Genomic DNA, 19,711 nt, shown 5'->3' on the forward strand with positions numbered 1-19,711 from the left:
GTGTGATCTGCTCGGTGACCCTGCGTGAGCAGGGGGGGCTGGGGATCTACAGAGCTCCTACAACCCAACCAGCCTGGGGTTCTGTGATTGTGTGAAAAGTGTTACTTGCTCCACGCAAGCAGCAGAGACACAGTGGGTGCTCAGCTTATTCCTCAGGAGCCATGGGCATTGCTGGTGATCATTCACCGTGTGGGAGCAGCTGGAAAGGGAGATGTTTTGCACTCACGGATCTCAGGTGGGAGCGCTTCTCGCTGCACCTGGGGTGTGCACACCAGTATTTGTCAAGCATTGCCCTAGCCAGGCTGTTCAGGAAAGGGAATAGCAGCATGGATGTTCTCCGCCTGTGACCTCTAAAACCCTCCACGTCTGACGCAGTCAATTTTAATTTGCTTCTAGAAAGAGCTGACAGATGGTTGTACTGTTGCTCTGCCAGAGTCATGTATTCAGTAGGTTCAGAGAGGCTGTTGTTGGCACCGCAGAAAGCAGAGAGACACCTGCCTAGGTAAAACAAGGCTATGAGAAGGTAGAGAGTCTTTAAGTCTTCACAGAAAAGGTTGTGAAGCACTGGAATGGGCTGCCCAGGGCAGTGGTGGGGTCACCATCCCCGGAGGGGTTGAACAGACCTGAGATGAGGTTCTCAGGGACGTGGGGCAGTGCCAGGGGTGGGTTATATTTGGGCTCAATGGTCTCTTCCAACCAAAATGATTCTGTGATTCTATGATTCTATGAAATGAGATCTCCAGAAGTCAATCAGGCTTTTCCTGGTGGTTGTTTGATGGTTTATACCATGCAGCGCTACTTAGGCCCAGTTTCCCCAGTAAGCCGAGCAGGCCTGCGTGCTGCAGTGCAAAGTGTGCCATTCCTTGCTCGCCAAGATGGAACAGATTAATTTACTAGTGATTCTTAAGAAGACAACTAGGTAATAATATACGTGTGATTTACTGGAGCTGCAGCTGGTGTCATCCCAAAGAAGGACCTTTTCACGAGAGTGAGCACAACACATGGTGCAGCTTCACATGGCAAGAGCAGAGGAGTGGAGAGGACTGGCTTTTGACCAGCGGAGCAGTCCCTACAGGTGAAGTCAACAAATCAATAAGAATTGAACATCTAGTTTATTTTTGGAAGCCCAGTAGGTGCCAGTCTGTCTCCTAGGTGCATAAATACCATCAAAAACCTAGCCATGGGCAAGTAAAACTAGACAAGAATTTGTAGCCCAGAGGAAAGCCACCAAGAATAGATGTGTGGAGGCTGATAAGATCCATGTTGCTCCAAAAGGCAGAGTACCACCTCAAAACAAGACAGTCTTTGTTGTGAAATGGTTAGGTTGTGAGAGACCTAGCTTGCCAAATACCCGTAATGGCCTCCCCCTGCCAATTGTCTTTAAATACTGTGATCTTCCACATAAGAGCAAAGCCTGAAAGGAATCTCTCTAGCAAAAACATCATTTATTCATTCTCTACAGGATGGTGGAGAAACATGCCTCTTCTCAGCCATGTTACTCTTTCCCCTGAAGATTTCAAACAGAGATTTGTTCGAACAAAGATCGGTAATTTTGCTCTGTAAGGGATGCAGGAAGAAGCGTAGAAATATCTCTAGATCAGAACAGTTCCTGAGCCTGCTGGAGAAATGGCAGATTGCCAGAGATAGGCCGCACCGCTGCTCTCCCAGAGAACAATGCGCAGAGCTGGATCTTCCAGGCATCGTCTTTTAGGACAGCAAATGGTGCCCGCGGAGGAGCTCGTGTCCTCGAGGGGCGGCTGCTGAGCGCTCTGCCTTCTCGGCCAGCGCAAGCACTCGATCCTCCTCCTCTACCCAAGGCCCATACCTGGGCGAGAACAGATCCAAGAAATGCAACTCCTTTTTTCTTTTTGTCTATATCTTTAACCTTTGTAAGTGAAACAACTTTCTAAGACAGCTCCATCTCTGTTTGCAGTCCTCAATGGGCTGGTGTATCCTTTCTTGGGAAACTTTTATTGCCAGCACCTATCAAATAAAAGGAGCTTTCCCACAAAGGTGAAGCTCCTCTGCTATGTTTTATTGCAATGGACCTGTGTTTGTGTAGCAGAGCAGACTTTCCTTGGTGTTTTACCAGGCTTTTCAGTATGCGCTTGCATGCCAGCAGAAGCCGAGTAATAAAGATACTGAACCTCAGATGATTTGATTAGCAAATATTAATGGTTAGTCCTTGAGTTATTCTCAGAATTCATTGTTAATTTTGCTAGTGTTTTGAAGTACCGTGTTTGCACCAGAGAGCCAGACATGGGCGCTGGGGATACTAGGCAGAGGAAAAACAATAATCTGACCTATAAAACTGCTACAGTAGAATTAAATAAAAGTTAGGCTTTAGTTTGGAGTGGAAATGGCTTTTCTCCAATGCCATCTGCTTGGCTCCAGCATAAGTGGAGATGTCTCAGAGCCTACAGGTAATTACCACAACAAAAATAGTATCCACAAATTAACTGCTGTTCCTAACTTCCTTCTCCCATTTGCTTCTCAGTCACACTAACATCACGCTAAAATCAGTACTAATGCATAAACAGTGGAGGAGGTAAAACGGAGAGCTAGGAAAGCAAGAGGATTTACATGAATTGTGTCGGATGCGGTGAGCAGAACGGTCGCTGCCGGATGGAGAGCAGAGCTGGGCTGTACCCGTGTGCGGCTCCACGGGGAGCACCACACATCCCACCCGGCGTAAACCAGCGCCCTGCAGCACCCAGCCTGCTCCGCAGGGCTCGGAGGAGCACGGGGCAGGTCACAGGCAACCAGAAAACTGCCCGAGCGCAGCAAACGGCAGCAAACCCGGGGCCGGTGCCCGGGATCCCAAGGATGCGTGTGCTGGAAGCGGCTGAATCCCCAACCTCCCCAGCTCTCGGCTCCCAAGGCTGCGCAGTCCTGCTGTGCAAAATGATGAACCAAAGCCCCATCATGGTGTGACAGTGAGTCAGTCCGTGGCCTTTTTGCTAAAGTATTTTTCTCATAGAGGTAGTTCTCACACAAAGAGCAAGGTTTAAACAGCCGGGTGAAAGTGATCCCTTTTCAAATGAGTGAGAAGTTCATGTCTGAACCTGACGTGAATCCCATTCACCCACACAGTAGCAGGCAAGCTCTTTATCATAAGTACCATTTGACTCCCCAGACAAAATGTTTGCTTTTTTCTTTTTACAGCTGTAAAGAGTAACTTTTAGACAAATATTTGACAGACAGATGGCCCAACAAGCTTGTATAATTTGCAGAGGTGCCTGCTTGTCTCCTGTAAAGGCGGTTACGTTACATCTGGCTGTGTCTCTCCCGCGCGGCGCGCGATGGAACCCCTGGCACGGGAGCCGCGGTCCTTACCTTCCGCCCGGCCTCGTTGTTGTGCAGGTTCATGAGCGTCCGTGCGTTTTGCTTGATCTCCCGGGCATCCACAAAGACTTTGGCGAAGCCGATCCCGTATCGGATGTCGGCAGAGCAGCCTCCCCATTTCCAGCCTTCCTCTTTGTGGTACTGTCCCTGCTTCTCTTTGTCGCAGCCGCAGTCGCTCAGGTTGCCCTGCGTGCAGGCGGCCGTGATCGCGTGTGCCACGCCAGCCGCGATGATGGCGTACGTGAACGCCGCTTCCCGGCTACCTGCAATTCAAACGGGGCCATAAATACGTGATACGATATGATGGCATTAGTTAGGAAAAGACAGGCAAGTTCCTGCAGCGCAAACGTCGAGGCTATTATTAGAGGTGCTGTAAATCTGCAGGCATAAGCGGGTCTCTGCTCTTCTAATTATTGATTTTTGTGGATGTTGGCTCTCTAAAATGATAGCTTTCCATGAAGGAGTAGGAGATGAAGTGTTATTTAGGCAACTTCATATACATGTTTTCAGATGGTATTGAAAGTAGTCAGGCTAAACTCTTTATAGCAAAAGGGTAGGGTGGGAAATGCCCTAGCTCAAAGAGAAAGAAGAAGGGGTGCAATTGAAGGTGAAGCTGCTAAAACAACCATGTTCAACTTCTTAAAAAGTGGGCTGAGAAATGGGATTTTATTTAGAAATTTAATTCTTCACTAAAGTGTATTTTTACAGGAAAACAACCTCTCTTATAAATCTCGTTCTGATACTATTTTACCTGAATCGGAACATTTTTTTCATATTGTAGGTGTCACAAAGTTTTCAGCACTGACATTTGTTCAGACTTGATGAAATGAGTTTTGGTTTAATGTCAGCATTCCTTGCGGGATGGGAAAAAAAATATCCTGACCTGTTGTAGGTACCATGACAAAAGCAAAGTGAAATAACAGCCTCACCAGAGGGCTGCGAGGAACAGCTTACGCCAATATTACTTTGTGCAATAGGGCTCTAATGATGGGCTTCTGTCTATTTGGGGTGAGGCTCGCCTTAAATCTGTGATTTCATTTTCCTTGAAGCTTGCTTGCGTTCTGGTGTGTGGATTTGCCATGTGTGCTTCCTATGGGATCTGTGAGACTTTTGGAACCAGTTCTGCATCTCCAGAGCCTACAGCGCTTTGCAGAGGTTGCCCGTGTGTGTCAGACAGCCCTTGAAAAATTCTTGGATCACAGAATCCCAGAATGTCAGGGGTTGGAAGGGCCCTGGAAAGCTCATCCAGTGCAATCCCCCCATGGAGCAGGAACACCCAGATGAGGTTACACAGGAAGGTGTCCAGGCGGGTTGGAATGTCTGCACAGAAGGAGACTCCACAACCCCCTGGGCAGCCTGGGCCAGGCTCTGCCACCCTCACCCCCAACAAGTTTCTTCTCATCTTTCAGTGGAACCTCCTGTGTTCCAGTTTGCACCCATTGCCCCTTGTCCTGTCACTGGTTGTCACCGAGAAGAGTCTGGCTCCATCCTCCTGACACTCCCCCTTTATATATTTGTAAGCATTAATGAAGAACTTATTCCCTCTTTTACTCCTCCAATGACCAAATGTACCTTTGCATCAATAGGAGCAGAATGAGGCTCTTAATTAGGAGAGGGCAGATGGGAAGATCAGCTTCCCTCCTCCAAACACCCGCCAGTTGAGTCCTGGCAAACCTCAGCTGCTGGCGAGAGTTTATTATACATGGACCAAGCACATTGCTGCTGTTTATTGGATTTCACAAAAAAATAATCACTTTGGAAAGAAATATTACAAGCACTTCATTCTCAGCTACATCCCTTCCGCATATACGATCTAGATTTCCTTACTTGTCACTAAATGGTTATTTTAATGAAAAATATTTGCTTCCTTATGGCAAGGAAGTAAAATGGAAAGCAAGATGACCTAATCAAAATCTGTTAATATGCAATTGGGTGCCCTTTAATTAGCGTAGGCAATATTCCCATTGGTACTGCTGTGCACTGTGTTTGTTAAGGAACTTGTAGACAAGTATCCGACTTCCTCAAAGGATTTCTTGTTTCCTCTTATGTAAAAAAAGAAAAATCAGATGGGGCTTGCTAGAACCTTTTATGAAAGTCCGAATATAGGATAGAAATCCCAGGCTTTAGGTGCATTGGGAGTCCCAGTGAACCCAGCAGCACCAGCCTGGGCGCCTTGCTGGTCCCTCCTCCAGCTTCCACTCAACAGCACCCACACTGTTTTCAGTACAACACCATGAAAAATGCACTGATGAACAGGACAAGGTACAATAAGAATTCCCCATTTCCAGGTTTCTGTTTCATGGGGCATCATCAAAAAGATATTTTGAGTTGAAATTTGCATCTTGTTCTGTGTTTCCTTTGGTTGGATGATTTCTGATCTAGCACAAGTTGTTCTCAATTTCTGGAATGAAAAACACTGGGAGATCATTTTAATCCGATGCACTCAACATTGTGAAGACTAAGCAGCTCTTTTGCTTCTCAGAGGGGAGAAAAATGTGATGTAGAGAGTATAAAACTAGCACAAGCAAAATCACAATCCAATGTCAAGCTCGATCATAAAATATGTTACAAAAATGAAGTCGTTTTATAAGTTTGTCTTGTTTGGGGGAAAGGTTTAGCAGCTTTTTAAAACGGAAAGTTAGGAGATTACAAGTTAAACAAAGCAAGTGTCTGGAGGAATCAGTCCGGGTAGGAAGCACCTTGGCATTTGTGCGGTATTGATAAAGTGACACAGGCTTGTCGTGTCTGCGCCAAACTATCCCTGTTCTCCAGAAATTACTCACTCGTTGGAGCTTCGTTACCCGCACGGGCTGGGGGAAGCTCGTTCGTTTTGAGCCCCTTCTGTGACAGTGACGCCAAACCAGCGCAGTGGGGTTTTTGTATCCAAATGGGGTGACGTGACCACGTGTGCTTTCCTGACACTTTTAAATAGCGAATACTCCTCCTCCACTGATTTCACAGGCAGCTGGAAGGCCTGGAGGATCTCACTGATTTATCAAGGAGCTCAGGCAGCTGCTCCTTGTTAGTTTGCTCTGGGCTTCTTCTGACACTCTAGCGTGGCCTGACCAAGGAATTACTGCTCCAAACTCAGCCTAAACTACAAGATGTGACCTCACCACCCTGCATGCCCAAAAACGAACAATTTGGGAAATGAGCTGATAGGATCCTCCCTTATTTTCTTTCTCGTTTACTTCTCAGCCTGCACTTTTTATGTGCGTCTGACAGCCAACTTAGACCTGCGCCTTATTTTCCTGTAAGTTTAGTAGTAAAAAATTCAAGACCAGCATTAGAGGAAGGTCAGGCTTTGATATCAACACAATACCAAGACTCTCTCATATTTACTTTAAGCTGAGACTGTAGCATCACAAAATACTTCATAGTTGGGAACGGCACTTCTAGTTTGGGAGGATGAAGAAAGTTAATAATGCAGGAGATAGGGTACCAAATATAGGGTGAGGAAAGAGTAAAGGGAACAGGACTGGCAGCAACATACCACACCATGGGAGACACTTTGGCTGATGACCAGAATAAGCAAAACACTGATTTCCTAGCAAAAATGGGTAGTCAGTGGGCTGATGGTAACGTCAAAGGTGTCACTCCTGTGTATAACCAAAAGGGTGCAGGAAACCCTCATCTGCAGTCACTACTGTCTCTAGATGGCTGGAAAGATCAGACAGTGAACGAGGATGTTTTCAGCAGTGGCATCAGAAAAGACCTTTTGAAGGTCTGAAATGCGCTGATTGGTGTGAGCTACTTAAACTGCCTCTTGAACAACCTTCTGAACCATGTGCTGGAAGCGTGGGGTGGAGACCCAGGAATGGACTCTTCTTGCAGTCGGTTCCCACTGAATCTGTTCTTAAACTGCAACTGGACTTAAATCCGTTATTAAAAAAAAATGAAAAAAGTGAAAAATTAATCAAAAAATTGATATAATTAACAGAGCAGCCGATTTTTGTGGAAGATCGGTGCAAGTCATGATGCAGATGCTGGGACAACTTAGGTTTTTGTGGAGCTTTTTCCAGCCAGTGACACACAGAACCGCTTGTGATGAGTGAAGTGGTATAAGCAAGAGCAACGGCTGCCTGAGAACCACGTAAGTTGTGGGGAAAGGTGGAGAGTTCGCTGTACACGTGCAAGAGCTGTAACCCGCCGTTTCAGCTCCCAAATGACACGTTCTTCTCGTTGTCTGGCATCAGCAAAGGCGAAACGCACCCCGGAGCTGAACTCCACGATGTGTATCAACATGGAGGCTTTTCCTCTCTGCTCTGTCTGGACTTCAGTGAGGTTTGCGGTATTGTGCAGCTCAATTTGCTTGGACGGCGGATAGCTTGGTGCCCACGGCTTCCAGGATTTCGGCAGCTCCGCTCTGCTGGCGCGAGTCGCCCTCCCAAGCGCTGCAGTTCTGCCTGGGGACCCTTCGCATGAGAATCCCAAACTGGCGCTGACTTGGGGAGCTCTGCACAGCCAACCCCCACCGCAGTGTCAGGTGTCGTCAAGGGAAGCACTAACATTATCACAAACATAAATATTGCCGGCACCGGTGGCTCTCCCAACGCTGAGTGTAATTATATACAACTCACGCGTAGCTCGGAGCGTTAATCCTGCAAACACTCACATATCTTTGCTCACGTATAAATGTTTGTGGGGCTGGGCTTTGGCTGAGCTGCCTCTGTATCAGCTGCAAAGAGCAGTCTACATTCTGCTTTTAATTTAGCAAACTTCATTCTTTCAAAGTTTTATCTTCAAATTTGAGCAGTTTGTAAAAAGCTGATTAGAAATGAGAACTTAGTTTTAAAAAGCAGCACAAGGACTTGATGTTGCATGTGGAACAGGACCTAAGCCTGCGAGATCCGGAGCGGATTTACTCGCAGGAAGTCGGTGGGTGCTCCACAGTTTGGTACCTCTAGGGATCTAAGTGTGGTTCTAAATATTTTGGCCGGCCCTATCAGCCCCCTCATAAATTGACTAAGCTGTGAAATAAAAAAGACAAATTTCTATTTATCTCACTGGAAAACATGGGCTGTATTTTCAGCTATTTAAAGGCAAAAGGTCAGAGGGGGAGTTATCTGCAGAGACATGAGCTGAAATATGATTGTGAAAATATAAAGATGGAAAATACAACGCACCTTGCCAATTATGTGCCATAGCTAACATTGCTTCCTACCTCTCTATAGAGGTCATAACTCATAGCTTGGAAAAACGAAGAACAGAACTCATCCTCTGCCTACTTTGGGCTGTGCCTCCTCCTTTCTCGGTAGAGTATGGTCTTGCACTTTTTATCCTTCTTTAACCTAGCGTGTGTGATTAATTTAAATGGTAGCTTAAAAAATCTCTGAAGTGCCCCCCTCTTAACTTTATCCCCCCTTCTGTAATGGTTCAAAGTTTTGCAGGGTTTGGTGCTTTGAAATATTGTACCGACTTGAAATGACAGTGGCAGCTCTCTATAAATCGGCAGCATGCTCTCTGCAAGGGTTAGTACCAATGAATAAGTAGAGTTGCTCTGCTTTGAGGCTTTTTGGGGTGTAATCACTGCCCATTCTCACGAGCTACAATTTGTTTCATCAACACGTGACATTGTTGGAGAGGAAACACTCCAGGTATAGTGGCTGTTTTTGAAAATACCCTCTTAAATGTATGAAGTTACTAGCCAAGGCATGTGCATTACCAAAATCACAGCCAGTATTTGGGGGTTCAAAGAGCAGTTTCCCCCTTTCAGAGGGTGCTGATCCCCCACCTTGCTTCCCAAACCCGCGTTCTGACCCGCGATGGAGACGGCGCTCCTGCCTTTCCAACAGGCACAGTCTCTTTGTGCCTCTGAACATGTACTCACAAGACACATCCAAGGCAGGTATGAAAACCTCCTGATGGGAATTCCAACTGCAGTGACCTTGGGGCAATGTTTTATCTCACTGTGACAGTCCCTGCTGGAAAAGATTGACTTTTTGGCATAAAGCAACGTGCTGGGTTTTTGGTGTTCGGGCCATGTTTCAGCCCAGTCTCTCAAGTAACTGTTGTCGTGCAGGACACTGATATTAAAAACTGGCTGTAAGGGCTGTAAGCAACACAGAAATGCAGATCCTGAGCCTGCTTGAGTAGATAGCAGGGCTCCTGTTAATTACAATATTTCTTTTCTGTGTATCTCATGGATTTGTAACACTGCTGGTTCAGAAAAAAGGAGTATTTATCAATCTAATCTAAATTTTGAGCACACTGAATAGCACAGCAGCACTTAGAACCTGGTTTCCCACAGATTTCTTCCGTGCTATACAAAAACAGCGAGCATTTGCATTATGATCTACCTGTGGCTGGTTTCTTAGTCTGCTATGTTCTAATTCGCAGAATCAGACTTTAAAACAAGAGGATACACTGCTGCTTAAAACCAGAAGTCTCTAGAAAATTATTGAAGATAAAAACCTTTCTTAAATACACCTGTACCGGAATGTTTTCAAGAGTGATTGTCTTTAACACAGTGACAAATGAAGTTTTACCATAGTATTGTTTTTCTTTTACCTCTACCAGACCAGGTAGGAGAATGAGCTGGATCTCGTACAGAAGAGACAGTTCTGATTGCTGCTGTACAAGCTGTCGGAGTTGGGCTTGTCGGACAGTTGTCATTTGTTTCAATAGGCAAGAGGGGGAATGTCCCCTCTTCACACTGTTGAAAGCAAAGAAGAGTTTCTTTTAATATATGAAAAATAAATGGCTGCTAATTTCAGTCCAGTGAGCAGTGCAGATTTGGCGGTGTATTGTACAAAGGAAAGCCAACAGCCTCTTCTGTTTTAACGAGCATTTCTGGCGCTCCCCGGCTGGCCAGCGCTGTGCACATCCCCCCGCGGTGCCGACGTGACCGCCTGCGCTCCAGAGTTTCAACCTCAGTTTGTCCGTGTGGACTCTTGTTTCGATTTCAGCCTTCCTTACTCACATGAGTCACGTCCCATGGATGGAGGTATCAACGTGATTATAGTGAAACATTATTCAGTGTAAAGGCAACCAAACATCTGATGGATTTTAGTAAGAGCAGGGTGCAAACGTGGCTGAAAGCAGTTGTTCCGCAGCGCTGTTCAGGGAGCACCAGGCAGCCCTCGGCGATTCCCTCCGTCCGCTCCCGTGCAGGCTCCGTGGCGGCTTCCATGAGGCTGTAGCGCCTTTTTTTTCATAGATGGGCACGGAAATGCTCTTGCTGTGATCCATCAGAGCCCAAATCTGTTTTTCAGGTCCTACCAAAGGCATCTCTGGTTGCTCAGCTATTGACACTGGAGCCACGTTTCACCTGAAGAGAGGTGGGCAGGAGGTTTTTGGCCTATGTTGCTTTAAAACCTTGGTTTTGATTGTGGCCGCGTTCAGGAACAGAACTGCTGACCACTGAAACAAATACGTTTGGTTTTAAAAGTGTCCATAATTGCAGCATTGCGTCATCTCCACGGTTATTTTAAAATTCTCTTTGTGACTTTACATTATTAATAAGGTGACTACAGAGTTGTCTAGAAAAAACATCCTTGTGTTGATCTTGATTGCGACTTTATCATGTCCTGTCGTAACTGCACCAAGTCCTCAGCTGCAGTAAACTGGTGTCAGTTTTACTCTGTTATTTCTCTTGATGCTATTGGCACTATTGTCACCAGCTGTCATGATAAGAGATCCACAGTGTGTCAGTAGGGAAGATTCTCTCTTTTGAAGGACAAACTAGATAAAAGGACACGAGAAATGGAGAGTATATGCTGTGTACTGGTTGGAAGCATTTGACAACGAGCTGGAAACTCAAGTCTGTGATCACAAATACGCCGTATGAAGCACGGATGAATTTAAACGGTTACTAACTATAACTCTACAACTAAATTAGCGCTGGAAGACAGATTGTATGTGACTCTGTTAAAATACAGAGACACACATGCTATGGATTAGAACAGGCAAGTTTTGTTGTTGCTTTCCTTCTGCAGGCTTGAGAGAGTGTCACCGAGGCTCATGTCCCTGTTGCCATTTTAAAAATGGGGAAAGAGAAGCTCAGAGGAGGAAGCTCAGGGTCCCTCGGCCACAGAATGGCAGAGCCATGGGGAAAACTTGGGTCTCCTGCATCACCCTGCAGTGTCCACAAGAGAATTGAAACGATTTGGGTACAGTTGCATAACGTTCATAAAACAGATGACCCAGTAAAGGTGAAAGTAAGGAGATGTGGTTTTGAAGAGATTTGGCTTGGTGTGCCGTCAAAATCCCAGGCTGGGGAATAGTTCACAAGAATCTGTGGTATCCAAGGGAGCTGATTTGTATGGACTAACGCACTCAAATCCTATTAGCATAAGAGTTACTTAAGCGCATCCTCCCCAGTGGATGTTGGACTTTGCTCGCTGCAGCGTTCGGCAGCGCGGGGCCAGGCGGCCGTGTCCCTGTCACTGAAGTCACGTCCTAATCGCAGAGCAGGTGCCTCGGTGTCACACCATGGCAGAGCAAAGCCTCTGGTAACGCGGCACGAGCTCGTCCGTCCCCGCTGACGGTACCGCAACACAAGGCAGAGCTGCCCCCCCTACAGCCAAGGTCATAACTTTGAGGATGCAATGGGCCGAGATATATAGTCAGTGCTTGGATGCTATAAAAGGTGTTATCCTAACGTATTACTTGCTGTTTGAGTAGCATTTTGTAATACATGCTGTGTCAAAGGACTGAGAACCTGGAGCTGTTGCTGCTAACTCAAAATCTACAATATCTTCGCCCTATTGGCAACCTGTGTTGTTGTTGTGTACAGGAACCTTAAAATATGTCCTATAGGGTATATTGTTCTCCATGGCACGTCTCTCTCTTTTTCCTATTTAGGGCAGGGCAGACAGGCCTGATCTCCTCTCTTTGGGCACCAAATTTGACTTACGGCTTTATGGCATGTAGGTTTTACCCTTTTTTAATGAGAGTGAAATACTGGCCTCTATTTCTCTGAATAGAGCACACCCCGACACAGAGATCTCAGGGGAAGGAGCGAGAAATGTAGGGAACAGATGAATTTTCCTTATAGCTGTAGAAAGATGAGCTGTGTCAGATATTCTAGATTTCTATACATGCTGATAGGGAGGAAGCGGAAGAGCAAGGAGACAACCCGACCAGGAGTAAGTTACATTATAATATTTCATGGCATTTTAGGGGCTGAAGCACCGCGCACATCTTGCACGCATGGAAAATTCACCATTGCAGATTTCAAACCTGGGGGATTTTTATCCACACTTGTTTACAAATGTCGCTGTATAACCTGTTTAAATGTGAAGCTTTTGCTTATTCTTTAAATGAGTTTTATAATTTGGATGCCTTTCAATACTTGAGCATGTTCTGAAACCATCGATGAATTTGCCCTATCCATCCCAGCCTCGTAATGGATAGATAGAATGTATTAAGAGTTATCACCTCAAAGACAGATCAAAGTCTACTTCCTTTAATATTGACTTTCTTTAAAAGGACCTAAATATAACCCGCTAGCTAAATAATTCAATTTTGGGAGGGGGGGAGGAACTGAGTGCATGTTTATACAACAGACCACAATAACTCCGCAGCTTTATGATTTCTTGGAGAAGAAGAAATGCTTCTCACATTTTCTGTTTAGGGAAATGTTACACTTAGACTAAATGAGCCCAAACCTGTCAGCCGTCCAAATGGACTCTTCACTGACATAAGTGGCAAACATTTGCATGGATCACTGACAGGAACAGCTCAGCTCAAGGAATAGAAACAATGAGCTAATCTGAATAAATGGTCCATTTTCTGATATTTCACAATGTCGTGCGGGGTGGTTTTTACATTCCCTACTTGACTCACTCTGTTTGATTATCAAAGGTGTTGAAAGGTCAGTAACTCACACGGGGCTTTCACATTTAGTCGTCTTGTTCTCTTTCTGGTCTTTCCTTAAATATCTCTACGTTTTGGAAAATACACATACTGGTGTGCACACATGTGGCAAAATATACGTTCAGTTAATGCCAAGCGTTCTCGGGAGTTCCGGAGCAGGGTGGCAGGGCTGTATCTCCACATTTCATAGGAATGCGAGGAATGAGGTACTAGGGACACGTCCTGCCCATTGATACCTGAACTGGAGCCAGCCCAGTTTAACCGCAGGGTTTCCCAGTTTGCTGGCAGCCAGGGCACAGCTGCTCAGGGCTCTGCCAGCTTCTGTCCCGAGTCACCTCTTCTCATCAAACATCCATGTTTTCTGTCACGCTAAACATTATTTCATGGGTTTTCCGGGGTTTTAAGACCTCAAGGCTGGAAACTGCAGATCCCAGTTTCAATTTCTTGATGCAGAGTGCCGTACTGTGAGTGATTAGCTTTCAGTGATGCCTCTAAAAATGATTATACCTGGTTTTTGGGAAAGACTTTTCCTCACTCTTTGTATTTTAAGTTCTATGAAATCAACAAGCACTGAATAAGCTCCATGATGGTGTGTTTTGCAGTACAGGGGTATGAGTTTTAACCTCAGCTCTGTTTCCTCAGGTTTGACGTAATTAATGCTGTTTTAGTTAAGAATTTTGATACCTTTGTACTGTTGCAATAACTGAAAAAAACGGAAGCTGGAAATGAGATCTTCTGGTTTGAGATTTCAGGGCATTTACAAAAACTGGTGCAGTCAACAGGCAGAACACACCCGTCCCTTCTGGGGGGAGAGAGGGCAGTAGCGTAGTTGCTATAGAGTAACTATTTTATGTGGTGGAAATCTCTTATAATGAGACTGATTACCGGACCGCAGTCCCAACAAGTACAAATGTCAGGCCAGTATCACTGTTGAGGCGCCTGCACCCCAAAAGCGTAATTCTAACCCCGCTCAGCATTCACCCTCTGACCGCTACCCTGAACCAAACACCTTCCGCACATGAATGAGGCTGCTGTCCCGTGCACAGGGCTGGAAAATCGGTCAGAGACGATTTGTGAGAGCAGGACAGTGAAATGCCGTGGCGGAAGCGAACACGTGTGGCGGTGCTTTCCTGACCCACAGCAAGGGCCAGGGCAGGTGCCCGGCCACAGGTGTCCGTCATATTGGTGACAACAGCACAGCATCCAGGTGAACCCCAGCAGCTGTGCCCCGACACTCCCTGTGCACCCCCCTTTCGGCGTGGGAGCCGGGCAGTAGCGAGTGGAGAGGACACGTACCCACTTTGAGCTCCTTCCCGAAGACGGTCCTCTCTCCCAGGGCAGAGCAGTTCCAGCGCCCGTTGCGAAACTGGAACTGGCACTCGTTGATGCCCATCTGGGACCCTTCCCCGATGACGATAATAGCGTCGGGCCTGCTCTGGCAGATCGCCCGCTGCCGGGGGGCAAGACCTGGGATCTTGTTACAGATGATGCTGGCTCCCAGGGCCACCACAGAGGAAAAGCCCCTGCAACGACAAGACACCGGGGCGGCTGTGGGGAGGCTGGTCCCGGAGGTGGACGCAGCCCCCGCCGCCTCCCCGCGCTGCAGGGCCCGGCTTTGGCAGGTGTCCCCGGAAAACACCCGCCTTTTCCCCTGTCGCTTCCCTCTCTCCGCAGCCAAAGCCGAGATAAGGAGCACGTGGGCTCCTGCCAAAACGGGACCCAACTTCCTCGTTCGTGATTTAAATGCGTGCAGCGGCGGTGCGTGCCCGGGCCGTGCACAGGCAGCGGGCTGGGAGGGTTTTCCCTCTCCCGTGGAACGGTGGGAGGGAGGGAGGGGTGCAGGGAGGGGGGACGGGGACAGCCCCCGGGCCGCGCCGCCCGCCCCGCAGCCGGGCGCACCTGGACGGGACGGGCCAGGGATGCTGCGGGACCGGAGCCGCCAGCCTCCCTCCCTCCCTCCGCCCGTTCGGTGCGGGCGGCGGCGGCTCCTCCGACTGCGGCCCCGAGCGATTCCCGTGCGGGCGCGGAGGCCCCGAGCTGCGGGCGGCAGGTGGCGGCGGGGGCGGCCGGGGAGCGCCGGCCGGGCTGGAGAAGAGCCGGTTGCTCCAGGGCGGCCCACGGGTCCCCACCCCGGTCGCAGGGGGCACCCCCGACCCCTCGCCGCTCCGCACATCGCCGGGGCCGCCGCCGCCTCGCCCCGCCGGAGGCTGCGCCCCCGAGGGTCGCTCCGAGGTGTGGGGGCTCTACCTGTCTTCTAAGAAATAATCGTGATCACCACCATCATTTTTTTTTGAGACTTCCCGAGTTAAATAGTAACAGGTCTGGGCAGGTTAGGCTGAGAGCGAGAGAGCGCGCGATTGTTATAAAAGAACGAAAAAAAAAAAGTTACTTACCCGATCTTGATATACACAATCCCCAGGCTCAGGAAGATGTGGAAGATCCAGCGCCTTGTTTTCCTGTTCATATTCCTTGCTTGCCGTGTCTCAGCCGCACATGCGAAACGATGCCCGCCGGCTGCCGCGGGGCCGTGTGTGCGGAGCCGCCGCGGGTCAGGGCAGCGCGGCCGCGATGGGCAGCGCCCCGCGCCCCCCGCCGCCCCCGCGGCCACTCACCATGGCCCGCTCCCGGGGCTCCGCTCCGCCTGCCCCTCTCTCCCGGATTTGTATGCCTGTCACACGGAGCGCTTTATTGCTGGCAATGTATGGGCTGCGGGATCCTCCTGAGCGCCGGCGGCTCCGGGCTCTCCCCCCAGGTTCAGTGTTAACTATCTCCCTCTCTCTTTTTTTTTTTTTTTTTCCTCCTTTTCTCTCTTCTTCAGATACTTGGGCGTGTTCTCCAAAGGAGGGAGTTGTCCTTGTCCAGCCGGGGGGGAAGAAAGGCGGGGGAGGTGGGAAGAAGGGTAACCAGAAATGGCAGACAGATCACCTGCCTGCACGGAGGCTCACAGCGATCCTCCTCGGGCGGAGAGCGCGGCTCCTCCTGCGGGCACGGCCCGGGGGAAAGCGGCAGGGGCTCCGGGGGTTGTCACCGGGGGGTGCCCCCGGGGCTGGCCCCGGCCCGCCGGGCGGCATCGGGGCCGCCGCGCTCGGCCCGCACCCCGCGCTGCTCCGCACCGGGGAGCGGGGGAAGTTTTCACTCCGCGATAGCCGCCCGTTCGTCGGGACGGCCGAGCACCTGGGGCTCGTTTTATGCGTTTGCCCCGGCCCTGACGCTCCTCCCCTCGCTCTGCCTCCCCGTGTGTAACGTGCGGCTCCTCTCCCTCCCGGTTTCCGAGCCGAGATAAGCCGGCGCGGCGGGGCGAGCCTCGGGCAGCCCGCAGCATCCCCGGGAGCGCCGCTTTGCCCCGCACCGGGGCGGCTCCGGCGGTACCGGCAGGTGCGGAGGGGTGGCCGCCCCCCAGCCACCAGCGGGCAGCGAACAAACCCCGCGTTGCCCAAACGCCCTGTCTGTGTCCCTGCCGTGCCCTCTCCACTCATTTTCTGATGGATCTTTCTTATGACAGAGTCCGGGACGCCTGGCCGCTCGCAGCCGGCTGTCCCGCCGGGCCCTGCAACGCATCAGGTGTCGGTGGGTCTTGCCCGCGCCGGGTCCGACCCCACGGGGGTGCCTTCCTGTCGCGGGGGGTGCGGCCCGGCCGAGAGGAGTATCCCGGCTCCTCGTTGCGGGAATTTACACGGATATGGTGACTATTTTATTATCCACTTAAAATATTTCAAACAGGGAGGTTACCTAAATGATAACAGGGGTGTGGTGCGGGAATTGTTCTGCTGATAGTGTTTTTCTGAAAACAGAAAAACCAATGAAAGGCCCTTAGGACCCGCCGGCTGGAAGCCCCTCTCCGGGGCAGCGAGCGGAGCGGAGCGGAGCGGAGCGGCGGCCCGACCCCTCCGGTGCGCCCGGACGGCCCCGCCGCTGCCCCGAACCGCCCCGGGAGCGCGGTCCGAGCGGGGAAGGCAGCCGGACCTGCCGGGGGGAGGACGGCAGCGCTACCAGGCCTGTCCCTGCTGAGTGCCCGGGCAGGGAGGGTGCTCCGCTCTCCCCGCTCTCCCCCTCCATCGCCCAGGCTTTCCCGGTGCAGCAGATGCTTTCATATCACCTTTCCGCCCGGCAGCCTCCCACCGCGGCCCAGGCCGTCCTGCCCGGAGACAGCCGGAGCGGCCGGCCGGCCCCAGGCGCCGTGCGGAGAAGGAAATGCAGTCTGGGGTGTCGGAGGTGGGAGCAGCCGCCGAGCCCCGAACCCCGGGACGCCCCGAGCCCCGCGGGCAGCGCCCGCCCGCAGCCGGCAGCGCGCTCTTGGGCAGGGCGACACCTGGCGGGCGCGGCGAGGCAGCGGCGGCGGACAGGAACGGGCAGAGTTGGGCAGAGCGGGCACAGATGCGCAGAGCAGGCAGAGATGGGCAGAGCGGGCAGTGATGAGCAGACTGGGCAGAGCAGGCAGTGACAGAGCAGGCAGTGACAGAGTGGGCAGTGATGGGCAGAGCAGGCAGTGACGGGCAGTGACGAGCAGTGACAGAGCGGGCAGTGACAGGCAGAGCAGGTAGTGATGGGCAGAGTGGGCAGAGCGGGCAGTGACAGAGCAGGCAGTGACAGAGCAGGCAGTGATGGGCAGAGCAGGCAGTGACAGAGCAGGCAGTGATGGGCAGAGCAGGCAGTGACAGAGCGGGCAGTGACACAGCGGGCAGTGATGGGCAGAGCAGGCAGTGATGGGCAGAGCAGGCAGCCCCTGCAGGGCGGTTGCGGGTGGTGGGAGTAGCTGCCCCAAGTCTTTCACAGGCTCAAGGGGCATCAAGCCGGCTCCAGTCCTGGAGCACACCCAGCACCAGGCACAAGCAGCAGGCCCCAGCACACAGCCTATGCATGTCAGCATACAGCAGATATTTATAAGTAAATTCGGGGCTTAGGGCAAATCCTCCTTGGGTGGGAGGGAAAGCCCCCAGAAAAGGAAAGTGCCATTAAGAGATACTCAGAAAGGCATTATTTGCATTTGTCTGTCACCTCCTTAGCTCAGCAAGGAGCATGTTGTGTGGATGCTACAAGTGAGCCCATCCCCAGCCGTGGTGCTGGGCCAGGCACCTGCGCTGGGCCTCGGTGCCACTGCCGGCTGCGGGGGGAGGCAGCGGGACAGGTGTGCAACAACCCCAGGAATTTGGACAACCCATGTACTCTGCACACAACCCCACACACAGCTGGTCACCTGGCTCTTGTGAGGTGTATAGGCCAGCGGCATGGTCCTGCGCGCAGCATCATTATAGCGTAATTTTACCAGTTCTGTAAGCAAACGTGGATGTGCTCAGTGTGCTGTCCCCTTTTGTACATCAAGCTGAATTTTCCCAAGCGCCAGAACACTCCCATCATTGGAGCCGGTCACCAAATGTACTGTGCCTGTGTGGATTTGAGAATGAAAGGGTTTATTTTTGCCCTGTATATAGGTTGGTACAATGACACCCTAAGGCCCCTAATGGCTCGGGCAATCCGAAACAAGGACTCAGGGACATACCTCAGTGGCGTTTGTTGGCTTTTTGTTGCTTTAAGTACAATTGGTCACGTTGGTTCAATAATCCTTGAGCAGAAATGGGCACAGTCTCAGGAGTCTTATCCTGAAACTAAACTTGCTACTAAACAAATCTACCCCCAAAGCGAATCTCTGAACGCTAAAACTGGGAGGTCATTTTAAATTTGCTTCCGAGTTTCAGTCTGCTGTAGTGATCTGGCACATAAAATACAGTCTGAGAGCTCTTTTGGCTTCATTTGTGTGTGTGTTTCTGATGCTGAAGCTATTTTGTCTAATTGAAGCTCGGCAAGTCGGCTGTCTAACCCAGCACAGGGGTATGGGATAGGTCAAGGCTGAACAAATTGTTGTCTTAGGGTTCAGTAAGAGCGGAAAACGGCAAAGCCTCTTCACAAAATGAAGATAAATAATTTACTGGACTAATCAATGACTTTCTCTTACTCTGTTTGTTCTTCAAAAAATTGTGACCCAGATATATGTGAGGGTGTGTGCGTGCGCATGTGAAGCATACATAAAATAACATTCCTGCGCAGATTACAGAGGGTAGTTTGTCTTGTTTGGCAAAGTTTCTCAAGCATATTAATCACCGTTTTAAATGTCGTAGACCTTAAATGGTCCTTCCAACCATGTGGTTTTTCCAGTGGTCTATAGTAACTAATCTTTACCTACCACCTGTTTTACAGTGCATATATATCCAGCTTCCTTTTTTACAGTATATCTTTATATCAATTACTTTCAAATCTCTGCATAAAAAATCAGCATGAGGCATTATGATAAATTATTCTGTTTCTCTTAACAGAGTACAGCAATAGGTTATAGACGAACCGGTAAATTAACACAAAACTTGGAACAATGATTAGAAATTAGTGACGGCAAAGCAGGAATCAGGAAATCGCACGTGGCAATAGAAATGAACTTGACATTGTGCTCTTAAAGGGGTTAAAAAGACATCCCATAAGATGTGTGCAGGTGAACATCCAGCTCTGGGGTCTCTGCAGGAGCCGCGGCGGCAGCTTTTGCTGCTCCGGGAAGTGCCGT

The 19,711-nt window shown here is 49.9% G+C and overlaps 1 protein-coding gene across 1 annotated transcript in view; it reads right to left on the minus strand.

Moving 5' to 3' along the window:
- Positions 1 to 16,325, minus strand: part of WNT7A (Wnt family member 7A) — a gene marked incomplete at its 3' end in the record, with an annotated part of 37,610 nt that extends 21,285 nt beyond the window's left edge. Inside the window, exons 1-3 of the mRNA XM_080350632.1 lie at positions 15,558 to 16,325; positions 14,457 to 14,687; positions 3,337 to 3,604 (exon numbers count right to left, since the gene is read on the minus strand). Of these exons, the coding sequence (XP_080206758.1) occupies positions 3,337 to 3,604; positions 14,457 to 14,687; positions 15,558 to 15,628 (570 nt within the window). The 5' untranslated portion in view covers positions 15,629 to 16,325. The remainder of the gene's footprint in view (positions 1 to 3,336; positions 3,605 to 14,456; positions 14,688 to 15,557) is intronic.
- Positions 16,326 to 19,711: the final 3,386 nt, after the last annotated feature.

Source organism: Nesoenas mayeri (genome assembly GCF_963082525.1).
Source record: "Nesoenas mayeri genome assembly, chromosome: 10".
Lineage (NCBI taxonomy): Eukaryota > Metazoa > Chordata > Aves > Columbiformes > Columbidae > Nesoenas > Nesoenas mayeri.